This window comes from Nomascus leucogenys, chromosome 22a (assembly GCF_006542625.1).
Source record: "Nomascus leucogenys isolate Asia chromosome 22a, Asia_NLE_v1, whole genome shotgun sequence".
In the NCBI taxonomy this organism is placed as follows: Eukaryota; Metazoa; Chordata; class Mammalia; order Primates; family Hylobatidae; genus Nomascus; species Nomascus leucogenys.
Genome location: NC_044402.1, coordinates 71,771,443 through 71,793,805, shown reverse-complemented (window position 1 = coordinate 71,793,805; position 22,363 = coordinate 71,771,443). Strand labels below are relative to the sequence as shown.

Here is a 22,363-nt window from a genome sequence, read left to right as displayed (position 1 = left end):
TTGACTGTAGTGGTGATTTCATGGATGTATATACATTTGACAAAACTCAAATTGTACAGTTAAAATGGGTACATTTTAATTACATGTAAATTATACCTCAATAGAGTTGATTTCTTAACAAGTGAGTTATAAAAGACCACTTATGGTATGATTCTTTTCTGGGTTTTAAACATATAGAAATATATACATTATAAGATTAGAAAATAACACATCAAGGAGATGACAGTTAACCCCATGTAAGAGGACTATAATGTTTTACATTTTCTCTTTTGCTTATCTTTATTTCCCAATTTTTAAATTTTATTTTATTTTTTCTTTTTTTCTTTCCTTTTGAGACAGTCTTGCTCTGTCGCCCAGGCTGGAATGCAGTGGCACGATCTCGGCTCACTGCATCCTCCGCCTCCTGGGTTCAAGCAATTCTCCTGCCTTAGCCTCCTGAGTAGCTGAGATTACAGGCTAATTTTTTGCATTTTTGGTAGAGACGGGATTTCACTGTGTTGGCCAGGCTGGTCTTGCACTCCTGACCTCAAGTGATCTGCCTGCCTCAGCCTCCTAAAGTGCTGGGATTACAGGCATGAGGCACCACGCCTGGCCAATTTCCCGATTTTTTAAATAATGCAAAGGAACTGCTTTTGCACTAAGAAAAAAAATTATTTAAAGTTAATATAAATACTATTTGTATAGACCTTAAGATTGAAAAACAAATTTGGAGAAATGAATAGGATTTAAGTCTCTACAGTATGAAATAAACACTGAAAGCTTCCAATATAATGTGCTAATTTTCTTAGTCAAACATACAAAAATCATTGAATTATTTTTTTTTACAATGATGAATGTTTTCATAGATCATATTTTCAAATATTATTATTTCAAAGTTTCAAAATCTGAGGCCCAGAGAGGTTAAATAATTTGCCCACTATCAGCTGGGCACAGTGGCTCATGCCTGTAATCCCAGCACTTTGGGAGGATGAGGTAGGCAGATTGCTCGAGCCCAGGAGTTCAAGGCCAAATTGAGCAACATAGTGAAACATCATCTCTACCAAACAAAAAATACAAAAATTAGCTGGGTGTGGTGGCATGCACCTGTAGTCCCAGCTACTTGGGAGGCTAATGTAGGACGATCACTTGAGCCCAAGAGGTGGAGGTGGCAGTGAGCTGTGATCTCTCCACTGCACTCCAGTCTGGGCAACAGAGTGAGACCCTGTCTCAAAATAATAATAATAATAATAATAATTTGCCCACTATCATACCACCAATTAGTAGCAGAGTGTCACCCTTACTAGTCAGCAGACTAAGATTCTGATCCCAAATCCAGTCTTCTTTCTAAAAAAAGGGATAAAACTCCAGGACAATTCTTCAGGCTCTATGTACTTTATCATCTTTGTTCTTTTGTTTTACTCACTTTTTTTTTTTTTTTTGAGATGGATCTTGCTCTATCGCTCAGGCTAGAGTACAGTGGCGCGATCTTGGCTCACTGCAACCTCCGTCTCCTGGGTTCAAACAATTCTCCTGCCTCAGCCTCCTGAGTAGCTGGGATTACAGGTGCCCGCCACCGTGCCTAGCTAATTTTTGTATTTTTAGTAAAGATGGGGTTTCACCATGTTGGCCAGGCTGGTCTCAAACTCCTGACCTTGTGATCCACCCACCTCACCCTCTCAAAGTGCTGGAATTACAGGCTTGAGCCACCGTGCCCAGCCTTTACTAACTTTTTATTTGCATTTCAACAAGAATAATGCTACCATTTGGAAAAACTCTGTCTGAAATAACCCATTTCAAAATAACCCGGTTACCACTGCAGCCTACAGTTTTAAAATTCTTAATAGATTCCTTTTAATGTATTTGTATTGAATACAGGAGGTATTGCTAGGGCTGAATTTTCATACAACTGCCTAATTCAGTTTGTCCAAGGCATCTAAAAACTTAAGTAATTTTTAAAATATTTATTTTGAACTTCATGAATAACTTACTTTAACTCCCAGTAGTTTTTATAATTTGTCATTTACTACCAAAAATAATATTTTTTTCCTTTTGAACAATGACATCTTTCATTTGTTTCTTGGTCTATTACTAATACAATGTTAAGGAAAAATGATAGAAAAAATTCTTATCTTATTCTGCATATATTAGAAAATCCTTTGGCGTTTCACCTAAAAATATAATGCTTATTGGTTGGTTATAAATAAGAGGAATGTCTTCAACATGATAAGGAATGACTCTTAATGAACAAGAATTAAAATAAACAGATATTAGGATAATAAAAAAATTTTTCTCTTTTAGTTTACTCATGTGATCTTTATAGCTACTAAATTTGTAAACATTAAACCATCCTTGGATTCCTGAGATGAACTCGGAACAGTCATGGTTTATTTCTTTTAATGTACTACTATTGAATTTGAGTAACAGCTGATTTCTTTTCTTTTTTTTTTTGAGATGGAGTTTCGCTCTTGTTGCCCAGGCTGGAGTGCAGTGGCATGATCTCGGCTCACCACAACCTCCGCCTCCTAGGTCTAAGTGATTCTCCTGCCTCAGCCTCCCTTGCGAGTAGGTGGGATTACAGGCATGTGCCACCACGCCTGGCTAATTTGTATTTTTAGTAGAGATGGGGTTTCTCCACATTGGTCAGGCTGGTCTCGAACTCCCAGCCTCAGGTGATTTGCCCGCCTCAGCCTCCCAAAGTGCTGGGATTACAGGCGTGAGCCACCACACCCGGCCAGTTGATTTCTTTTCTAACAACTGAATTTGATAAGCTAATTATAGAACATTTTTACTATATTTATAGAATTGTATATAATTCTCTTTTTTGTGCTTTGGCACTCTTTAAGTATACTGGAAAGTTCTGTCTGTGTCTAAGCTCTATGTTCAGATGGCATGGTAATAATTTTTTCTTGGAAAACACCTTTCTTAGAGAGGGGGTAAATTTCATCGAATTGTAAAATACTAAGTTATAAGAGAGTTAAGATGGTATCATTTGCTGCAACTCATTTTGCAGATAAGGAAATCAAGGATCAGAAAAGTAAAGTGAATTGCTAAAGGTCTGTGGCCAAGCAATGCTCAGCATCCCCAGGCCTTTGGTTCAATGAATAACTGATAGATTTTCCTTGACGCTTATTTATTATTGAGTAGCAAGGTACATGATGTATAGGAGTAAAATGAATTGAGTTTTTTAAATAAATGAGAAAAACATTTGGATGACTATAATTAATAACTATTTATATGACCACTTATTTTTTTAAGGTGAAAAAATACTATAGAGTAGCCATACCTGTGATTTTAATATTACAAGGAATGCCAAAAGGAGCCTCTCCTACAGTTCCAGTAGTCCCACCCCATCTGCATGCACACCCTAAGTCAAGTTTCTGTTGCATGAACTAAAAACAAAACAAAACAAAAATGGTGGCTTTAGCACCTATTTATTTGATATCTGGAGAGAACAAAAATAAAATTCACATGTATATGACAAAGAAAATGTCTTTTTCCAATGGCCTTTCTGTTTATCTTCCCCACCCCTGCTTTAAAGGTTACTTGTGTTCCACATTTCTACAGTTTTTTAGAGCCGAAATCTACACAAGTGCCTTACTCTAAAAGCATCTCACTAAAAAAAAATCATACTTTAGTCGAAACCTCATGCTAATAGTAACATGACAAATTTCAGTTTTCTCTACCTGTTCAGCGATGGTTTGGAAGCTATAGAGTCTGACCAGTCCTGAGCTGTACATCACAATCAGTATTCCATGAGACAAGGTAGCATCTGTAACGTTCCCAAAAATCTGGCGGGGGGAAAGACAGATATCACCTGAGAAAAGACTGGAAGTCCAATCCTCTGAATGTTCACGGTGGTTTGCACTCTTGCTTAATATTCATGTCACTATGATAACACTGCTGCCTAGCATTAAAACCTCATTATAATTTATCACCTTGAGGCTAGGGTATTATTAGGAGTGAGCAGTAAGCCACTGGATTCTCATACTGGAGCACTAATGGAAGTGCGGCACATATCCCTCAGAATAATGCACCAGCATTCATTTGCTTCATAGCATTGTCAATATCTATTAATAACAAATTCCATTCCTCATAGACACTGGCACACACCAACGCCATGTCGTTCTAAATGAATATTTAATCTACTATTCATACTCTTCCAAGGATCCATTCTTTATGCTAAAATGTTCTTTATAAAATAGAGACAAATTTTTAGTTAATTAGAGGTGCCCAGCCCCTGGATAGTCTTTCATGCATGGTAAGTGAAAGATGTTCTTCAATCCCAAGTAACAATATTTAAAACCAAATCTCTCTAATTGCATATTTTTCTATTATTCTTATTTTTATACAATTCACCAGCTTAATCAAAAACAAACTACTTAAATGAAGATGTCCTTGTCCAATTACCTTGGAAATACAGGAATAGAGGAAGATGTCCAATTACCTTGGACATACAGGAATAAATAGAAACAGTTTATTACTTTGCCACATGTTCATTTCTGTTATAGACTGTAATAAGCACACATAATTACTTAACCTACAGGCACAGAGAGAACAATTAAATTATGAGTTGTATTTTTTGTCATCTCTTAGAAGGATAAGTATTGTTTACTCTGACATTGACTAGTTCGTGACTTTTTAATTCACTGATCCTAGTTTCCCACTTTGAAAAAAGACAACTTGTCACTCCCCTTGAAAACCAGCACAAGACAAGGATGTCCACTCTCACCATTCCTATTCAACAGTGTGTTGGAAATTCTGGCCAGAGCCATCAGGCAAAAGAAACAAATAAAAGGCATTCAAATAGGAAGAAAGGAAGTCAAACTATTACTCTTTTCAAACGACATGATCCTGTATCTAGAAAACCCCATTGTCTCATCCAAAAGCTTCTTAAACTGATAAGCAACATCAGCAAAGTCTCAGGATACAAAATCAATGTGCAAAAATTGCTAGCATTCCTATACAACCACAACAGTCAAGCCGAGAGTTAAATAACGAACAAACTCTCATTCACAGTTGCCCTAAAAAGAATAAAATACCTAGGAATACAACTAACAGAGGAAGTGAAAGATCTCTACAAGGAGATCTACAAAGATGACACAAACAAATTGAAAAACACTCCATGCTCATGGTTAGGAAGAATCAATAGCATTAAAATGGCCATATTGCCCAAAGCAATTTATATATTTAATGCTATTCCCATTAAACTACCATTGATATTCTTCACAGAACTAGAAAAAACTATTTTAGAATTCATATGGAACCAAAACGGAGGCTGAATTAGTCAAGGCAATCCTAAGCAAAAAGAACAAAGCTGGAGACATCATGCTATCCGACTTCAAACTATACTACAGGGCTACAGTAACCAAAACAGCATGGTACTGGTACAAGAACAGAAACATAAGCCAATGGAACAGCATAGAGAACCCAGAAATATTAGTAAGACTGCACACCTATAACTATCTGATCTTCGACAAACTTGACAAAAACAAGCAATGGGGAAAGGATTCCCTGTGGTGCTGGGATAACTGGCTAGCCATATGCAGAAAATCGAAACTGGACCCCTTCCTTACACCATATGCAAAAATTAACTCAAGATGGATTAAAGACTTTAATGTAAAACCCAAAACTATAAAAACCCTGGAAGATAACCTAGGCAGTATCATTCTGGACATAGGCATGGGCAAAGACTTCATGATGAAAACACCAAAAGCAATTGCAACAAAAGCAAGAATTGACAAATAGGATCTACTTAAACTAAAGAGCTTCTGCACAGCAAAAGAAACCATCAACAACAGAGTCAACAGACATCCTACAGTATGGAAGAACATTTTTGCAATCCATACATCTGACAAAGGTCTAATATCCAGAATCTAAAAGGAACTTCAACAAATTTACAAGAAAAAAAACAACAACCCCATTAAAAAGTGGGCAAAGGACATGAACAGATACTTCTCAAAAGACGGCATACATGTGGCCAACAAGCACATGAAAAAAAGCTCAACATCACTGATCATTAGAGAAATGCAAATCAAAACCACAATGAGGTACCATCTCACACCAGTCAGAATGGATATTATTAAAAAGTCAAAAAATAACAGATGCTGGCAAGGTTGTGGAGAAAAAGAAACACTTACACACTGTTTGTGACAATGGAAATTAGTCTGACCATTATGGAAGACAGTGTGGTGGTTCCTCAAAGACCTAAAGACAGAAATACCATTTAACTCAGCAATCCCATTACTGGGTATATACCCAAAGGGATATAAATCCTTCTATTATAAATATAAAAGACACATGCACATATATGTTCACTGCAGCACTATTCACAAGAGCAAAGACATGGAACCAACCTAAATGTCCATGAGTGATAGACTGGGTAACGAAAATGTTGTGTATATACACCAGGGAATACTATGCAGCCACAAAATGAACAAGATCATGTCCTTTGCAGGGACATGGATGGAGCCAGAGGCCATTAACCTTAGCAAACTAACACAGGAACAGAAAACCAAATACTCCATGTTCTCACTTGTAAGTGGGAGCTAAATGATGAGAACACATGGAATGATGAGAACACATGGACACATAGAGGGGAACAACACACACTCGGGCCTTTCGGAGGGTGGAGGGTGGAGGGTGGGAGGAGGGAGAGGATCAGGAAAAATAACTAATGGATATTAGACTTAAACCTGAGAAATGAAATAATCTGTACAACAAACCCCCATGACACATGTTTATCTATATAACAAACCTGCACATAATGCACATGTATCCCTGAACTTAGAAGTAAAAAAAAGAAAAAATATGAAGAAAAGCTTTTAAAAAAGAAAGAAAAAGTAAAAGAAGAAAAAGAGGACTTGTGTAATTCAAACTTTTTTTTTTTTGAGATGGAGTTTTGCTCTGTTGCCATGGTGCAATCCCGGCTCACTGCAACATCTACCTCCTAGGTTCAAGCGATTCTCCCACCTCAGCCTCCCGAGTAGCTGGGACTACAGGCGTGCAATACCACCCCTGGCTAATTTTTATATTTTTAGTAGAGACGCGGCTTCACCGTGTTGGCCAGGCTGGTATTGATCTCCTAACCTCAAGTGACCGGCCTGCCTCAGCCTCCCAAAGTGCTGAAATTACAGGTGTGAGCCACTGCACCAGGCCAATTCAAAGATATTTTAAAATAATGAGTGCTGGCCAGGCGCGGTGGCTTATGCCTGTAATCCCAGCACTTTGGGAGGCTGAGGTGAGCAGATCACGAAGTCAGGAGATCGAGACCATCCTGGCTAACACGGTGAAACCCTGTCTCTACTAAAAATACAAAAAATTAGCCGGGTATGGTGGCAGGCGCCTGTAGTCCCAGCTACTCAGGAGGCTGAGGCAGGAGAATTGCTTGAATCCGGGAGGCAGAGATTGCAGTGGGCAGAGATTGCGCCACTGCACTGCAGCCTGGGTGACAGAGCAAGACTCTGTCTCAAAATAATAATAATAATAATAATAATGACTGCTATAATAAAGTAGCCAATCTATTTTAATTCTAGCTCCTCTACTTGCCACCTTTAGGATTTAGGTAGCTGCTTTATTTCAATTTTTTTAGAGACAGAGTCTCACTCTCTCACCCAGGCTAGAGTGTAGTGGTGCAATCATAGTTCATCAAAGCCTTGAATTCCTGAGCTCAAACCATTCTCCTGCCTCAGCCTTCTGAGTAGCTGGGACTGCTGCTTAACTTCTTAATATATACATTACAATGTTGTAAAATATTCAAAGTGCATGGCACAAAATAAGCAATGAACGGTAACTAATATTTCTCTTTAGCCATTATGCAGTTTAGTATATAATGCTTACATAATGTGAAATTTTAATACATTCATCTTGTTGCTTATAAAGATCAGCAGATCCTCAAGATACTGTCCTCTACAATACTTCAGGTGCTGAATTAAAGACCAGTAGAAGAGCTCAATAAATAACTATTCACCAAGAGTAAGTAACTTTTTTTTTAAAGTAGAATCCTATTCATTCTTTTACTCAAAGGAAATTTGCTCCTTCTTTCCTCCCATGTAACTGATCCACAAGTCAAGAACAAATGGGAACAACAATAAAACCCAAAATTGAATGAATTGGAAAATTTACATATTTAAATATAAGGCTTGTTATAGATCACAAAGCAAGTTTTAGACCTATACCTTGCAATTAAAATGAAATATTTTGTTGCAACTTCTCACCTTCCTTTAATGATCTTTTTAACAAGCTTTGGAATGTTCCTTCTGAAAAAAAAAACCTTACTCATTTTGTAATTTCATAACATAGTAGTTTGTTAATGACCACAGGTATCCAATATGATCCACTTGAGAGGCATAAAAACATGCAGAAAGATGAAGGGATATTAGGCAAATGTTCTCACGTGTTTTGTTACAAAATAAACCAAGTTAGTGAACTTTTTATAGTGAGGGGAGCATTTCCAATCAAATATCTCATAAATAATTAAATAATGACATTACAACTTATTGTCAATAAAATATTGCAATTAAATAAGAAATGAGTTCTTACCTTTTTGTTGATCTCTAGAATCCCTACAAGTGAAAAAGGTAGAACTCGGAACACTGCAAGGTACAGCAAAACATGTTGAATGCCTGCCTAGAAGGAAAGACTAAAATTACACGCAGCTCTCAAAAGTACTTCAGAAACACACTGTTTTCATTAGTTGAAAAAATCCATCTGTTCTAGCATGCAGTTATGCAGACGTTTTCATATTATGAAAACATCCATCTATCTAGATTGCAAAGTTACTTAAACAGGAAGGCAACATATTCAAAACATGTCCACTAAAGCTTCAGCCCTTCAGACACACGTGTGCATATATACAGACAAAAATCCATAAAAGTAAACATTTCTTAGCAATAAAATACCATGCATTTATATTTTGGAGTTTGAACCATAAAGAGCCTAATAAAAAGATACATAGTTATCATGCTCATATCATTTGAAAGTTGCTGGATCAGGTAGCTCACGCCTATAATCCCAGCCCTTTGGGGGGCTAAGGCAGGAGGATCACTTGAGGCTAGGAGTTTGAGACCAGCCTGGCCACTCACTGTAGGAACAGTGAGACCTCATTTCTACAAAAAATAAAAAAAATAGCTGGACATGGTGGCACACGCCTGTAGTCCCAGCTACTCAGGAGGCTGACGTGAGAGGAGCATTTCAGCCCAGGAGTTTGAAGCTGCAGTGAACTCTGATCAAGCCATTGCACTCCAGCCTGGGCATCAGACATGCTGTCTCTAAATAAATAAATACATAATGAAAGTAGTGTTGCGCTGACTCCTTTACAGGAAATTAGAAGTAATATCATCAATGAAAGCTTGAGTGACTTTTCTGCTTGAAAAGGACAGCCTCCTTACTTTGAAGAACAAGGTCCAATTTCTTGCCACTGTGAAATGTAAAACAATCTGTTGTACTTCTCCAATACAGTTTTGAAGGGAATTTCCTAAATTTGTGTTAGGCAAGGCTGTCTGCCCCATCACAGCCAGTCTCTGCTTCAACAGAACTTTTAAGGCTGGAACCATCAATCAAAACTGCTATAACTAAAAGTTAGAAAACAAATAAATGGCAAAAAAAAAAGAAAGATTGTACTGCTTAAAGCCCAAAAGATTCTCCCTTTGAAAGGGATAAATTTTTATTGAACTAATATCTTCAAGGTAAATCAGACTCCTTCTGTGTTCCTTAAACCCAAAGGAAAAGTACAGTTTATATACCCCAACTAAGAGCTACTACTTGTTGGCTGGAGACTGTAGGAAAACAGTCCAGAATATAGAAATACAAGATTTTATTAACATTATAAGGTGATAGTAAATGTAAAACATTAATATATGATAACGTATAGAATTAAACTTAAAAAAATTATTGGCCGGGGATGGTGGCTCACGCCTGTAAATCCCAGCACTTTGGGAGGCCAAGGCGGGCAGATCATGAGGTCAAGAGATCGAGACCATCCTGGCCAACATGGTGAAACCCCGCCTCTACTAAAAATACAAAAAATAGCTGGGCGTGGTGGTGCACGCCTGTAGTCCCAGCTACTCAGGAGGCTGAGGCAGGAGATTTGCTTGAACCTGGGAGGCAGAGGATGCAGTGAGCTGAGATTTCACCACTACACTCTAGCCTGGCAACAAAGCAAGACTCCGTCTCAAAACAAAACAAAAATTCTTGCTCTTTAGCAATTTAAATTATTAAAAAGGTACATCAGACAAGACACTTTAGAATTCTCAAAGTAGCAAAATGTTTTGTTACTTTTTTATACTATCCCACTTTTTTCTGAATTTTCCTTTACCAAAGTAAAAGCAGGGTAGTAAGAGTATAAAGAGAGAATTATTACTAAGAGAGAGACAGCATCTCTCTTTCTTAGATGTCATACTAAATAAATCAGGAAAAGGGTAAGGAGATTCCAATAAAAGGCATGCAGTTAAGTTATTAATGTGACTGGGCAGGATTAGTAAAGGGTAGGAAAACATTTAGATAACCATGATAAAAAGTAAGTAGAAGTAGCCAACAAATAGTTTGCTTGGCTTCAGGGGGATACAGAAAAAGTAGACAAGAGAGATGAGAGAGGAATGAAAAGCAGAGTTCATAGACCCAGCGTGTATGGGAGTACACTGGAGGGTTGACAAGGAAATGCTTGATGTAGTTATCTAAACAAGGTAAAATTAGAGGAACTACTTTTTTTTTTAATGCTAGAGTTCTATATAAACTTCGCCTGCCAGTCCATATTACAGAAATTTCAAGAAGGGGCAGCATGCTGCAGTGCATAAGAGCAGGGACTCTAGAGCTAAACTGCCTGAGTTTGAGCCTAGGTTCTACCACTTACCAACACTACGATGTTGGATAAGTTACTTAGCCTCTCTGGGGCTCAGAATCCTCATCTGTAAAATGGGATGATGAAAGTATCTACTGAAAGGAGTGTGCTGAAGATTAAATTAGTAAATACAGGTAAAGAACTCAGATCAGTGCCTGCCTGTTTTGCAATCAAGGACACTAGTGAGAAAAAGCTGAAGTAGTTCAAATTAAAAATGAGAAAGAACTACAACAGACTCTGCCAAGGGGAGACACAAAATAAGTATTTGTTTTTTCTATGTGTCCTGGTGTATAAAGAAACAGAAAACCTCTAAAAGCAGTCTATATCTATTTTTTAAGTGCTCAATAAATGTTTTCCATAGTATTTCCCCATAAGTCACCAACAGAAACAAAAAGTTTCTTGATATAAATTTCCAGACTTTATAAAATCTAGTAAATCCTGGGTAATTCTTTGAGAAAGAGAGAAAAATCTTTTTAAATAGCACGCTTCAGAAAAAAAAATCTACCTATCAACTTTTCTTTTTTAAAATATTTTTATTATTATTTCAATAGGTTTTTGAGGAACAGGTGGTGTTGGGTCACATGAGTAAGTTCTTTAGCGGTGATTTCTCAGATTTAGGTGGACATATCACCTGAGTGGTATACACTATACCCAATGTGTAGTGTTTCATCCCTCACCCACCTCCCACCCTTTCGCCCGAGTCTCCAAAGTAAATTGTATCATTCTTATGCCTTTGCATCCTCATAGCTTAGCTCTCACTTATGAGTGAGAAAATACAATGTCTGGTTTTCCATTTCTTAATTACTTCACTTAGAATAATGGTCTCCAATTCCATCCAGGTTGCCGTGAATCCTATCTTTTATAGCATGCTTCAGAAATAAAAGATCATTAGATTTTTCATAACAAATCTGCAGACAAATTCCTATGAAAAAAATTCTTCATTTTATTAAATGTTTAAATATGTATACCTGCCGGGCCACTGCTGAGCCTCTGTTCTGAGCTGACTTAACTGCAATGACTTCTTGAGGAGTGTCCCAGCTCAAGTATCTTTTAAAAGAATGAAGAGAAGTTTATTTATTTGGGTCAGTTTCCTTATACTTAAAACCAAAATATTATATTTTATAAGTAAACTATTTTTTAGTTATTTAAATTATAAAAGCAAAGTGATCTATTTTAAAAAATAAATAGCTAAAAAATTTCCTCTATATCCCTATATGGACATATCCCTATTTAAATATATACATAATTTTAATCTTTCTAGAGCATTGGTGAATAAAAATTGTTTTTGATCTAAGAGTATTCAAAACTTAGAAAACAAAATAATCATTTCTACTTTAAAATGGAAGTATAAAAAGCACTAAAAATGTTACTTTCACACATTCCATGAACATATTCCCTCCAAACATTTACATCTAATTTATAAAACTAATAGTTAAAATAACAGTTCTTGGATTGTACATAGCAGACAATTTAACTGAAACAGACTAGCCTTCAGGAAAATCTACCATAAAGAGCATCTTACATAGAAAATACTATTTGTAAAATACAAGGAATTTTTTTTTAAGTTTATTTAAATTACAGGCTAGTTACTTATTAGGGATACAAAGATAAATGACAGCTGGGCACAATGGCTCACGCCTGTAATCCCAGAACTTTAGGAGGCTGAGGTGGGCAGATCACTTGAGGTCAGGAGTTTGAGACCATCCTGGCCAACACAGGGAAACCTCGGCTCTATCAAAAATACACAAAAGTAGCTGGGCATGGTGGTGCACACCCAAAATCCCAGCTACTCGGAAGGCTGAGGCAGGAGAATCGCTTGAACCTGGTAGGTGGAGGTTGCAGCAGGCAGAGATCACGCCGCTGCACTCCAGGCTGGGAGACAGAGCAAGACCTTGTCTCAAAAAAGAAAAAAAAAAAAAAAAGACAAATGATAGAGGGTCTCTACACTCAGACCTCTAAATGTAGTCATGAGGGGAGAAAAAGAAAATAGGTTTATTAATTGAGATCTGGTTATGGATTAGAAAAGTGACGGGGCAAAAAGGCTTGAAATTTCCTGGGCCACAGGTTTCAAATTTTTAAAATAAAATCTTGAATAATAAACTCACAGTAAATACCTGAATTTGCAATAAGGTGCAAGATATATTTTCTCAAGGATTTTTCCCGTAGTTGCTGATACACGAAGTAGCCAATTATGAGCAGTCAGTGCTATGAGTGAGGACTTATAATCTGATGAATTGGGAAGTATATCTCCCTAAAAAAAAATGAGATATAAAAATGAAACTGCTTTGCCATGAACAATTTGCAGTAATCAATGTCCAAAGAAAATAGCTAAATATTCAAATAGCCATATATATAAACCACAAAAGAAAGATTAAATGCCCAAATAGAGAATTAAGACAAGGAAAGATAAGATTGTGGGTAATTATTTCATCATCACTTATTGAGTTTATTCACATAAAGCACTTAAACATGGCCTGAAATAATTTATTATTATGTATTAGTTATTATTTTAAGTATTCACAAATGTTAGTCATAACAACAGTAGAAGATAATGATGCTACTTCTGTGATAACAATAACAACAATAACAGCTCTTAAAATCATATATATAGCATAGCAATTAAGAGTCCTCTGCTATTAGCATGGGGGTGAGTGCCTAGAGTCCCAACTACTTGGGAGGCTGAGGCAAGAGGATCGCTTGAGGTTGGGAGGTCAAGGCTACAGTGAGTGATGACTGTGCCACTGCACTCCAGCCTGGGTGACAGAGTGAGATCCTGTCTCAAAAAAAATGGTTCTCTGCTAGAACAGACATTCATATTGCTCCATTTTTCCTTTACCACAGGACTTGTTTCCTTTAGATGGAAGTCAAAACTGGCAAAATGCAGATTACTTCATTATTCACTGTGGTTCTGACCTAAGCTCAAATGAAAAGCTAGAAACCAATGAAGACAGCCAAAGTACAGAAAATGGACCTGGTTTGAAAGATGACCTATGTCACCAATGAATTATCCTAGAAAAGGGAGAGGGTAGCTGCATGGGCACTCCTGTCACTGAGGAGCCACCACAAGGTGGAAGTCTAAGGCAGTAAGAAAAAGAGAAGCAAAGTTTTCTACTTTAATTCGTAGACTAAAAGGGCATCGTGATCCCCACCTGTAATCCCAGCACTTTGACAGAGTGAGGCAGAAGGATTACTTGAGCCCAGGAGTTCGAAATCAGCCTGGGCAACATAGCAAGACTGTTTCTAGTTAAAAAAGAAAAAAAGAAGTGGCTAGGTGCAGTGGCTCACGCCTGCAATCCCAGCACTTTGGGAGGCTGAGGTGGCCGGATCACGAGATCAGGAGATCAAGACCAGCCTGGCCAACATGGTGAAATCCCATCTCTACTAAAAAAAATACAAAAATTAGCTGGGCGTGGCAGTGCGTGCCTATAATTCCAGCTACTTGGGAGGCTGAGGCAGGAGAATCGCTTGAACCCGGGAGGTGGAGGTTGCGGTGGGCCGAGATCACGCCACTGCACTCCAGCCTGGTGACAGAAGACTCCATCTCAAAAAAAAAAAAAAAGAAAGAAAGAAAGAAAAGAGAGGCTGAAATTAATCTACTATCTGCTTAGGCCAAAAAGTGAATAGAAAAGAATGAAGACATAGTTATTTTATATATGCTCCCTAAAAATTTGTCTTGCCTTTCAAATGTTAAGGAAAAAAATAATTTTTGTTTGTGTGCTAGTATTTTTTTTTGTATAACTACATATAATTTAATAACACATTATACACCATTAAATACTAAAACAACACAAAAAACCCACAATTATAAATTTCAACAAGAAATAACATAACTATAATGACATATACCCAAAACACACCCAGGAAAACAGTGTTCCTTAATTTGGTCAGAAATCTCTATGAAGCTGAAATTAACTGTCCGAGAAAAAACTGAAAGTAGAGTTCTTGATAGTAAAGACAATACATTTCAGTCTTGACCCTTCATATTGGTCACACCATTGTCCCTTGATCTCAAATAGTTTTTTGAAATTAGGCTTTTTTGTTATATTTTTCACATTCAAAGATCTGAAACATCTTATTAAAATTTCTTGGTATTTTGTATTTAACATTTTCTCAATATGTCTAAAAGAGTGAGATTAAAGGATTGATAAAAAATGTTACATTCACAATGCAATTTTAAAAATCTTATGTTCTCATTTGTTTTAAATTCTCAACTTAGCAGTCTCCACACTGTTATCCTGCTCTTTTCCCCTGGAAACCTAAAAAGAACCCTGAGATATTAAGATTGTAAATAAATCTCTTATTTAGAGAATTTCCTGAATGTTTATCACTTACATTTGTTACTTTTCTTAGTTGACTCTCCTAGATATTTTTTTTTTCTTTTGAGACGGAGTCTTGCTCTGTCACCCAGGCTGGAGTGCAGTGGCATGATCTCTGTTCACTGCAACCTCTGCCTCCCAGGTTCAAGCGATTCTCCTGCCTCAGCCTCCCGAGTATCTGGGATTACAGGCACGTGCCACCACGCCTGGCTAATTTTTGTATTTTTAGTAGAGATGGGGTTTCACCATGTTGGTCAGGCTGGTCTTGAACACCTGACCTTGTGATCCGCCCGCCTTGGCCTCCCAAAGTGCTGGGATTACAGGCGTGAGCCACCGCACCTCGCCACTCTCCTAGATATTTCTTATAAGAAGGTTGGAATGAATCATTTTGCTAAAATTAATTCCTTTGTTAGGTAAAGAATTAAACCTCTCCATATTTAAAAGAAGAGAAAACAAACAATGTTCCTTTGGTAAGTATAATCAAGTTTCTTAAAATACTGGCTATAAGATTTTTTTGTTTTTAAGTTTATTAACCCTTGAAGTCTTACGCTGGATTCAGGGCAATGATATAAATGCATTTATTCTACAACGTCTTATCTAAATGTTGTTTCATGGAGATTTAAAAGTTTTTGGCTGAGTGTGGTGGCTCACACTTGTAATTCCAGCACTTTGGGAGGCCAAGGCAAGCAGATCACTTGAGCCCAGGAGTTCAAGACCAGCCAAGGCAACATGACGAAACCCCACCTCTATAAAAAAATACAAAAATTAGCTGGGTTTGTTGGTGCACACCTGTAGTCCCAGCTACTCAGGAGGCCAAGGTGGAAGGATCACTTGAGCCCAGGAGGTAGAGGCTGCAGTGAGCTGTGATTGTGCCACTGAACTCCAGCTTAGGCAACAGAGTGAGACCTTGTCTTAAAAAAATATATAAAAAAATTTTTTTTAAGTTTTAAAAAATATACTATTTATATCTTGCCTATCAAAATAATTTGAAGCAGCAAATATGATACGTTTGAAATATTTTCTTAAACAAAAAGTTGTAATTCACACAGAGCCTTGGAAAAGATGGACATTAACTTAAAAGTAGTTTCATATCAGTGTGTTAATAACAATTCAATATGCTTCCTGGTTTTTCTTAAGAGAAAATCTTGCTGCAGTTGAAATGAGAATAAAATGTTTAAAAATAAGTGAGAATAGGGGTCGGGCATGGTGGCTTACGCCTGTAATCCCAGCACGTTGGGAGTCCGAGGAGGGTGGATCACTTGAGGTCAGGAGTTCGAGACCAGCCTGGCCAACGTGGCGAAACCCCATCTCTACTAAAAATACAAAAATTAGTGGGGCATGGTGGTGGGTGCCTGTAGTCCCAGCTACTTGGGAGGCTAAGGCAGGAGAATTGCTTGAACCTGGGAGGCAGAGGTTGCAGTGAGCCGAGATCATGCCACTGCACTCCAGCCTGGGCAACAGAGGGAGACCGTCTCAAAAAAAAAATAAAAATAGTGAGAATAGGAATTAGGTTACTAAATTTTTGGTGTTTTATACTAGTGTATTAAAAACTTTTTCAATTAAGAAATCTGTCATCTTCCCCCATACTCCCCAATGAAAAGGGATCAAAAAGCTTTAAATTGCTAAAGGCACAACAATTACTTCTAGCTTTCAATAAGGAGTTGAAGAAGAAAACATAGGTTTAAAAGCTTTCTTATTTTTAAATAGGAGCCTTCAATGAACAGACAATAAGCATTCAGAGAAAAAGAAAGCAGCAGCTCCAGAAAACTAAAACTTTATGTAAAAATGATAGCCTGAAAAAAAAAATTAACAGTAAATTTAGCGTATAGCCTCTTATCCTTTAAAAATTATTTTTGGTCACATATTATGAGTTCCGTTTTTCCTAAAGGACAACCAACCAGATTCAAAGACCTGATTAATCTGTTGTAGTATTTCCTAAGTGCATTTCTTAGAATAAGCACTGATCCTATAGAAAACAAATACAGGTTGATTATCCCTTTTCCTACTGAAACACTTGGGACTAGAAGTGTTTCAGATTTGAATTTCTTTGGATTTGGGGATATTTGCATATATATAATGAGGTATCTTGGGGATGGGACCCAAGTCTAAACACAAAATTCATTTATGTTTCATATATATCTTATACATGTAGCCTGAAGATAATTTTACATAATATTTTAAATTTTGTGCCTGTCACATGAGGTCAGGTGTAAAATTTTCCACTTGTGGAGTCTTGTCGGCATTCAAAAAGTTTTGAATTTTGGAGCATGTTGGATCTCGGATTTTCAGATTAGGGATGCTCAACCTGTATTTAGAAATATTCCTTAAACAAGGAAGTTCTATGATCAAAAGAATTTGGGGAAACGGCTTGATAATCATCATACCTATTAGTATTATTGTATTATTATTATTATTTTTAAGGGCTCTGAGAAGTAATTCTATCAATAGACATGTTTACAGTCTCAAACTCGGAATGTCCCAAACTTAGTTTTTCACAGCCCAATTCCCCCTAACTCCTCTGGCACCTGTTAACATTCCATGAAAACAGTGTTCTGAAAAATATACACCCAGGCAAAGCTAGTCTTATGAAATGAGCTTATCCTGTTATTTTATCTTTATTGTTTTCCTAGCAACATTCATGTAAAATAACTGTTGCTCTAAACACTTTGTTACTGTTTCAGTATATTGAGTGGAATGATCTCTTAAACACTAAGATAATTATACATTAGCTTATGCTGCTTATATAACTTTTAATCGATTTATAACTTTCTAGTTTTCAGGATCACAAAAAAGCTATCTAATTTTAAAAATACATTCATAATATTAGTATTTTTAATACAGAAATTATTTCATGAGGAAAATAAAAGATACACTCTCATCCTGATTGCTTTAAAGATGCGTCACTATGATATTTAAGTTGTATTATTTTATGCAATATGTTAATAATAACCGGTTCTTCTAGGCTAAAAATGCTTTAGAAACAAATGCTCTAAAAACAAATCTTACCACTGGGCATTCCCATAATAAAGCATCCTCTATTTTTTCTGATTTGGAACATTTTGGCATTTCATAAAGTTTTCTTGGCTCAGATGCAACACTGGGAAAAAAGAAAAATAAATGATTATTATTCTTGATAACCAAGACAGTATTTGTTCAGGTTTGAGAGGCTATTTTTATTCAGAGATGTGAAATACCAAGGCACAATTTATTTGCTTTCCTCTTCTTAACTGTTAATATTTTTTTCAATCACATAATTCATAGAAAAAAATTTATAACAAGATTAAAATAGTTTACAATACTATAAAACTGCCAAAAATAACCCTTATCAACATTTTGGTTCATTTCCTTCTGGTGTATACACCTATACGTACCTGGATGTCATTTTCCAAAAATGGTTCATATTAAATTCTTTCTTTACCTCTGAACATTTACTGAGAATATCTCTGTTGAATTCCATCAAGATCAAAAACTATTGTTCTGATATTTAAAATGAAAATTACTGGATAAAAAGGGTCCCATTTTAGAATGAAAACTAGTGGATTTAAAAAAAACAAAAAACAAAAAACCCTTTACGGCTTTTTTTTTTTAAATCCCAAATTACTTTTCAGAAAGGTTGAGTAAGTTTATACTTCTGCCAATATTGAATGCCATATCTTTGATGTGAAAAATAGTCTCTTTTAATTTGTACCTCTCTGATCAGTTGAGATGTGATCATAAATGTTTAATTTTATTTTGTTTCTTTTTTTTTTTTTTTTTTTTTTGAGACAGTTTCTCGCACTCCAGGCTGGAGTGCAACCTCCAATACCTAGTGGCATGATCTTAGCTCACTTCAACCTCCACCTCCCAGGCTCATGTAATAGTCCTGCCTCAGCCTTCCAAGGAACTGGGACTACAGGCTCATGCTACTACGCTTGCCTAATTGTTATATTTTTTGTAGAGGCAGAGTTTTGCCATGTTGCCCAGGATGGTCTTGAACCCCTGGACTCATGTAATCCACCTGCCTCAGCCTCCCGAAGTGTTGGGATTACAGGTGTGAGCCACTTCACCTGGCGCTTTTCTTTTTTTTGAGATGGAGTCTCACTCTGTCTCCCAGGCTGGAGAGCAATGGCGCTATCTCGGTTCACTGCAACCTCCGCCTCCCAGGTTCAAGCAATTCTCCTGCCTCAGCCTCCTGAGTAGCTGGGATTACAGGTGCATGCTACCATGCCCAGCTAATTTTTGTATTTTGTATTTTTAGTAGAGACAGGGTTTCACCATGTTGGTCAGGTTGGTCTCGAACTCCTGAACTCGTGATCTGCCTGCCTCAGCCTCCCAAAGGGCTGGGATTAAAGGCGTGAGCCACCGTGCCTGGCCCCTTTTCATTTTTTTAAATGAACTTTGAAATTAAATTACTGTTGAAAGAGAATTTTCCGGCGATAATTTTATTGTATCTCATTGACATTCTCTCACTGATTCAAAAGTTTAAACCAAACAGTTTCACAAGAACGAAGGCAACTTCATATGCAATTATAACCTGTGGATAAAACACCCCTGGACATTAAATAACTCAATAATATTTAATCATTAGAACACTAATCAACACCACTTACTCTAATTTTTTTTTAAGTTAAAGCAAGAAGTTATAAACTTGACATTAAATGATCCTGAAGAATTGTTGCTCGTTTTCCTAGGTGTGATAATGACGTGATAAGATAAGAACATGTCCAGATTTCCACTTCCAGCATGGGGGCATGAAGAGCTCTATGGACAAACTCTTTGGCAAAACTGGTGAAAATCATAAAAGGACAACTAAAGTCTCTGCAAATGGTCCCGGGGACATACAGCATATGAAGAAACATTTATTCAAGAAAACCTACTACTGCTCAGTAAGAATAGTGAGTCTGTGGTGTCGGAACCAGGGCATAGTCCCTTCCTTCCCAATCCCACCTCAGCAAGATGGAAACTCCACTCCAGACTGATGCAGCCAAGAGGACAATGCTCCCTGTTTTCCAAGCTTCCACTCAGAGAGCTATCTTCCTAGGAGGGGTGGGATGACAGCATTTCTCATCCAGTCCCCAGCTGCCTATTGCAGGGGCTGAGTCCTGGGTCAGTATAGTCAAGAGGTGGGGGTCCCTTCTTCCACCCAGCCCCTATTCATGGGATGGAGGATCTACCTTGGATGTAGCACAGCTGAGGATACTGAGGCCCTAACTGGCCTTATTCCTCCTTAGAAAACAGTGGTTCTACACTGAGAGAGAGACAAGCTGAGAAGATCTGAGGCCAGTGTTTCCTCAACTCCAAGTGCTCAGCTTCTAAAGTAGGGGAGTCACTCAGAGAGAAGCATGGCATTGACTCCCACAACCAGGTAAAAAGCCTTAGCTCAAAAACTGTGCAGGAGGGGAGAAGCAGGCCATAAAACAGATAGCTCTGTAGCTCTTTCCAGAAAAACTAACTTTATTTGCAACAGAGTGTGGAGAAGTTAAGGCATAGGAGCACTAACAAAACCTGTGGAGTTTGTGATGAAAGGCAAATGGGAGGAGATTGGTAGACTCAGTGGAGATACAGGCTAAATTATAGGCTGGCTAATTTGCCAGAAATAACCAGAAAAAGATAGCAGGACAGAACCCTCTTGGGGTTAGAACAAATCCCAAAAGCTGACTATTCTCTCTAAATTCTGGTTTCTGGTCCAAGATGAAAACAGCCTGGAAGTGCCACCCCTGTCCGCCCTCACTACATGAAAAACGTTGAACAATCTGAAAATCCATAATTCTTCTTAGATCCATCAGAGAATTCAGGTCACAGGGCAAACTGCTGCCTCCAAAATTGGAGAGAAAGGTGGATACTGACAATTACAGCTTTCCAGGAACAAGCCACTGGAGCCAACAATGGGGGAGACAAAAATAAGCATACTAGAGGAAATTTTAACCTCCAATACCTACAGCTACAACAAACAATAATCATAGCCAAACTCCTACTCAGATAAACATAAAATCTCACTCTAAAGGCCTATTTACTTCAATTCTTTTTATCCAATATATCTGAAATTTGTAAAATTTTTTGAGACAGGGTCTCGCTCTGTTGCTCAGGCTGGAGTGCAGTGGCATGCTGACGGCTCGTGCAGCCTTGACTTCCTGGGCTCAAGCGATCTTCCCACTTCATCCTCCCTGGTAGCTGGGACTACAGGTGTGTGCCACCATGCCCAGCTAATGTTGATATTTTTTGTAGAGATAGGGTTTTGCCATGTTGCTTAGGCTGGTCTCGAACTCCTGGGCTCAAGCAACCCCCAGACGTTGGCCTCCAAAAGTGCTGGGATGACAGGAGTGAGCCACTGTGCCTGGCCTATCCAATATATCATACATAGCCCTCAACCAAAAAAATGACAAGGCATGCAAACAGCCAACATACAAAAGTTTGAAGAAACAAAACAAACATCAGAACTGGATTCAGATATGGCAGAGATTTTAGAATTAGCAGACCAGAAATTAAAATAACTATGATTAAGCCAGGTGCGATGGTATGTGACTATAGTTCCAGCTATACTCAGGAGGCTGAGGGAGGAGGATCACTGGAGTGCAGGAGTTTGGGGCCACAGTGCACTATTATCATACCTGTGAAAAGCCACTGCACTCTAGCCTGGGCAACAAAGCAAGGCCTCATTTCTTGTTTTTTATTGTTTGTTCGGGGTTTTTAGGGTTTTCTTTTTTGAGTCTCACTCTGTTACCCAGGCTGGAGTTCAGTGGCATGCAATCACAACTCACTGCAACCTCCACCTCCCAGATTCAAGCAATTCTTCTGCCTTGGCCTCTGGAGTAGCTGGGATTATGGGTGTGTGCCACCATGCCCAGCTAATTTTTGTTCTTTTAGTAGAGATGGGGTTTCACCATGTTGGCCAGGCTGGTCTCGAACTCCTAGCCTCAAGTGATCTGCCCGCCTAGGCCTCCCAAAGTGTGAGATTACAAGTGTAAGCCTCCGCATCTGGTCACAAGACCTCATTTCTAAACTAATTAATTAAATAGCTGATTAACAGGATCAGGGCTGGGAAAAGTGGACACCATGCAAGAAAAGATGGGTAAATTAAACACAGATAAAAATTCTAAAAAAAAAAGAAAAAAAGAAATACTGGAAATCAAAAAACACCATAAGAGAAATGAAGAATGCCTTTAACAGTCATCAGTAGACTGGATGCAGCCAAGGACAGAATCAGTCAGTTTGAAGATAGGTCAACAGAAACTTCCCAAGCTGGGGGAATAAAACA

At 37.7% G+C, this 22,363-nt stretch overlaps 1 protein-coding gene across 1 annotated transcript in view; it reads right to left on the bottom strand.

Annotated features, from left to right (window-relative positions):
• Positions 1 to 22,363, bottom strand: part of DCAF17 (DDB1 and CUL4 associated factor 17) — a 51,289-nt gene that overhangs the window by 23,578 nt on the left and 5,348 nt on the right. The window contains exons 3-8 of the mRNA XM_003254254.2: positions 18,136 to 18,226; positions 12,928 to 13,064; positions 11,782 to 11,860; positions 8,518 to 8,604; positions 3,663 to 3,767; positions 3,263 to 3,368 (exon numbers count right to left, since the gene is read on the bottom strand). Coding sequence (XP_003254302.2) covers positions 3,263 to 3,368; positions 3,663 to 3,767; positions 8,518 to 8,604; positions 11,782 to 11,860; positions 12,928 to 13,064; positions 18,136 to 18,226 — 605 coding nt within the window. The remainder of the gene's footprint in view (positions 1 to 3,262; positions 3,369 to 3,662; positions 3,768 to 8,517; positions 8,605 to 11,781; positions 11,861 to 12,927; positions 13,065 to 18,135; positions 18,227 to 22,363) is intronic.